We start from the raw sequence: 3,360 nt of genomic DNA, 5'->3' as shown, positions 1-3,360 counted from the left end.
CTTTCGGTGAATTGGGAGTCGCGGTGTTTTATTTTAAAGAAAACGGCCCCGCGGCACTAAACCCGAGCCGAGGCAGCCCTAAGTGCTGCGTGCGAGAAACACGAGTGTTCCTCCCCGAATCGTCATGGGCTGGTAGAAAACACGCCCCAGCTTTGCAGGCGGAATTTGGGTGTAAATTCAACCTTGAAAAAAAAAAAAGAATTAAATATCACTCTTCTGGTTTCTTTCCACCCGCCGGATAAAGGGTGGCTCTTACCGACGCGGCTGCACGGCGAAAAGAAAGTTTAGACTGACCGAAGGCAAACATCTTCTGCCTGAGGCTGCTCTCGCCTCGGGTCGCGTTATCGGGGTTACCTGGAAGAGCCCCGGCCCCTTCCGAGAGCGCAGGGACTGGGACCCTCCGGCTCCACTTGCGGGGGGGCAGGGTGCAGCCCAGGTACCGCCCGGTACCGGGACTCAGCGAGGGGCGGCCGGTCTTGACGTCTGCTCGGGGCCGCATCCTTTGAGCTGTGTGCGGGGTTGGTCCTCACGCACCCCCGGGCCGGGATTGGCAGCGGAGCCCGCTACCCCGGGCCGCAGAGCTTCCCGGGCAGCATCGGTGCCGCGGGGCTCCCGGACCCCCTCCGCGACCTGCAGCCCAGCCCGGGGCCCTCCTGAGCTTTTCTCTCGTCGTCGTATCGCTCGTACCCGGGGCCGCGGGTGCACATTTCTCGTCGATCCAGAGTAAAATTTCCCTTCCATAAAAACGCCCCCCTGCCCCTTTCATTGCCTCCCCCTTTCTTCGTTATCCTGGTTGTAAGCCATTAAGAACAGACTAATTAACAGGTTCTTAATGAAGGTTGTGCTTTCGTTCCTCCCCCTCTCTCACATCTGAAGACCCTCCCCTCCGTCCGCGCCTCCTCGGGCACTGGTGTACCTGCCGGGGGCTGGCAGCACCGGGAGCGGGGGCAGGTCGCCCCCTTCCCCCATTGCTCCCCCCGGCTCGGGAAGTTCTTTCCGCGGCGGTTCTCGGCGGGGCTCTTCGCCTCCCGCCTCGGTCGCGCCTCTCTGGGCTCGGGAGGACGCGTGAGAGCGCCCACAGTATGTGCCCCCCGCGGTCGGAAGCCTGCAGACGTTTTCGAGGGGAAAGGGGACAAGGGGTTTTGCTCTCCGCCTTCGCCTTATTGGGGTTGTTTTCTTCGTCGCTGTTAAAAGCGGGGGTGGGGGAAGAGGACCCGCTTTCTAGAAACACGGTTTCGAAAATTCAGCCGTCAGAAAGGAGCTGGACCGCTCCCCCTGACGGAGAGGAAATGGGGTGCTGATCCTGCGAGCTGCAGGAAATGGAGCCGCTCTCGATATCATCTTATTCTTGATAACCAGAAGAAAGACAGTTAATTTAACAAATTTAGCTCATCTCGCTGCATGTGAGATTCTACTCCGGGGGAAGTGATTTGCTAACAGAAGTCCTGGTTTGATTAAGGAAAAGCCTCACTTTTCCCCATTGATTTTGATTTGATGTGTCACAGGCTGTGACCTTCTGCTGGACCTTCTGAGGGTTGCTTAGCATCAAGCCACTGATTGGAGTATTTCAACTCAGTGATCTAATTGAGTGTTCATGTCATAACATATCAAATATTGTCTAGTCTCCCATAATGAAGTGGACCAGCCGATGGCACATCACCAAAAAACTTCAAGAGAGCTTCCGTTCCTCTGAAGTGGTAGCTATTTTACTGCCCACCTCCCCGTGGGCTCCTAGCCCAGTTAATTGGCGAACTGGAGTTGTGCTGATGATGAACAGTCTTTGCTCAGGGAAAGCGGGGAAGGCGGGGGAGGGCAGATTTTCTGTCACTTCATTTGCAGACAGTATAGCCGCCCAAATTGACCCAATTAGAAGGGCTGCTCTTTACCTAAGCGGCAGCTCCGGGTGGGATACGGCGGTGGCCGTCCCACCTGCCGCACGCCATCCTGCATGGCAGCATTTCGAGGGGACAGCAGCCCGCGGAGGAGCGCGAAGCAACTTCTAGTCCTGCCGAGAAGCGCCCTTCCCGTGCGAGGCGGCTGCTGTGCCTGCGTGTCCGGCGGGGCCGCCCGGCGCTCGGCTCTGACCGGCAGCAGCTCCCGGCCGCAGCAGCCCCGAGCCCGCCCGTCCCACCGCCCTCCGAAGCTGCGGGGCAGAGCGCTTCGGCGCAGACACCGACAGCCCCTTCCCGTTGCTTCGCTTCTTCCCTTCCCGCTTGAAGATAATAAGATCGTTTTCAGGGTAGCGCGAGAGGGAGTGAAGACTCACTACTGCTTAATACATATATAATTTTTTCCCCTCGTCGGTAGAAAGAGAGGAGAAAGGGGGGAAAGGGTTTGCGATTCCCCCTTCTCCACCCCCTACCGCCCCCCACTCTCTCCCCCTTGTTACGGTCGCAAGATCAGACAGGACCTAGCTGAATGTAGGAAAATTACTGTTGGCACATGAAGTAACTCATTAAAACGCAGATGGTGCACTCACTGGCCTCAGGACCCCCAGCATTGGAGCTCCACAGTAAGGCAGGACAATTAGGAGCTGCAAGGACTCCACCAGGCAGGGGAAGAAAAAAAAAAAAAAAAAAGAGAGAGCGGGAGGGAGCTAGAGAAGGGAGTTATAAACAAGCAATCCCACAGCTAGCAAGAAACGCGGCATGACTAGGAACAAATCGAAAACAAAAAAGAAATAGCTGGAGTGCGAAGGAGCACGATTTTCGAAAGGATCTCCGTGGGAAGGGATTGCCACGAGGGCCGGCTGCTGCGAGTGCCCCTCGCCTCACCCTTTTGTGTCTGCAGAGCCCGCAGCACCGGCACCAAGGCAGGGCTCCCGCGTACGAAATGCTGCGGTCCGTGCCTAAGGGACGGGGACATTGAAATAGGTCAAGAACGTCTCCTTTTTCCCTCCCCGTTTTCTTTATGCGGTTTCGCGTTCCAGTTGGAAGGCAGCTGATTCGGATGGGCAGGGATCCGAACATCGTTATTTCGCTCTTGCCATGAGGGTTGTGAGCGTGGTGAATAGACGGCTAGGACGAAAGGGGGATCCCGTGTGCAGAAACTGAAAATGGCTCGGCTGTGCATGTGGCAGAAGAAAAGAATGTAAATCTCACTTGAAGTTCATCTAGTACAACATATTTATGCAAAACCGCGGGTTTCTGGGTGGACCGAAAGCTGCAATGTAGTGTAAGCTGTGCAGCGCCTTTGCCCAAGCAGTGTTGTCGTTGGCAGAAGAAAAATGAAATATAAACAGGGAAGTATTTTAATGGGAAAGGAGGGAATTCACAACTGTTAATTATTTGGTGACCTTGTATTCGATTTGTTTGAGCCCCTTATAAAAACACTAATGCAGACCAGACGGTCGGAGCGCGG

General features: G+C 55.7%; 1 protein-coding gene across 1 annotated transcript in view; it reads left to right on the top strand.

The window, feature by feature from the left end:
- The window catches only part of GDF6 (growth differentiation factor 6), an 11,672-nt gene that overhangs the window by 1,509 nt on the left and 6,803 nt on the right, over window positions 1-3,360 (top strand). The window contains exon 3 of the mRNA XM_005422927.3: window positions 839-1,080. Within this exon, the coding sequence (XP_005422984.2) occupies window positions 839-1,080 (242 nt within the window). The remainder of the gene's footprint in view (window positions 1-838; window positions 1,081-3,360) is intronic.

This window comes from Geospiza fortis, unplaced genomic scaffold (assembly GCF_000277835.1).
Source record: "Geospiza fortis unplaced genomic scaffold, GeoFor_1.0 scaffold7, whole genome shotgun sequence".
In the NCBI taxonomy this organism is placed as follows: Eukaryota; Metazoa; Chordata; class Aves; order Passeriformes; family Thraupidae; genus Geospiza; species Geospiza fortis.
Note: the sequence above shows the minus strand (reverse complement) of the source record. Positions and strands in the feature narration are given on the sequence as shown.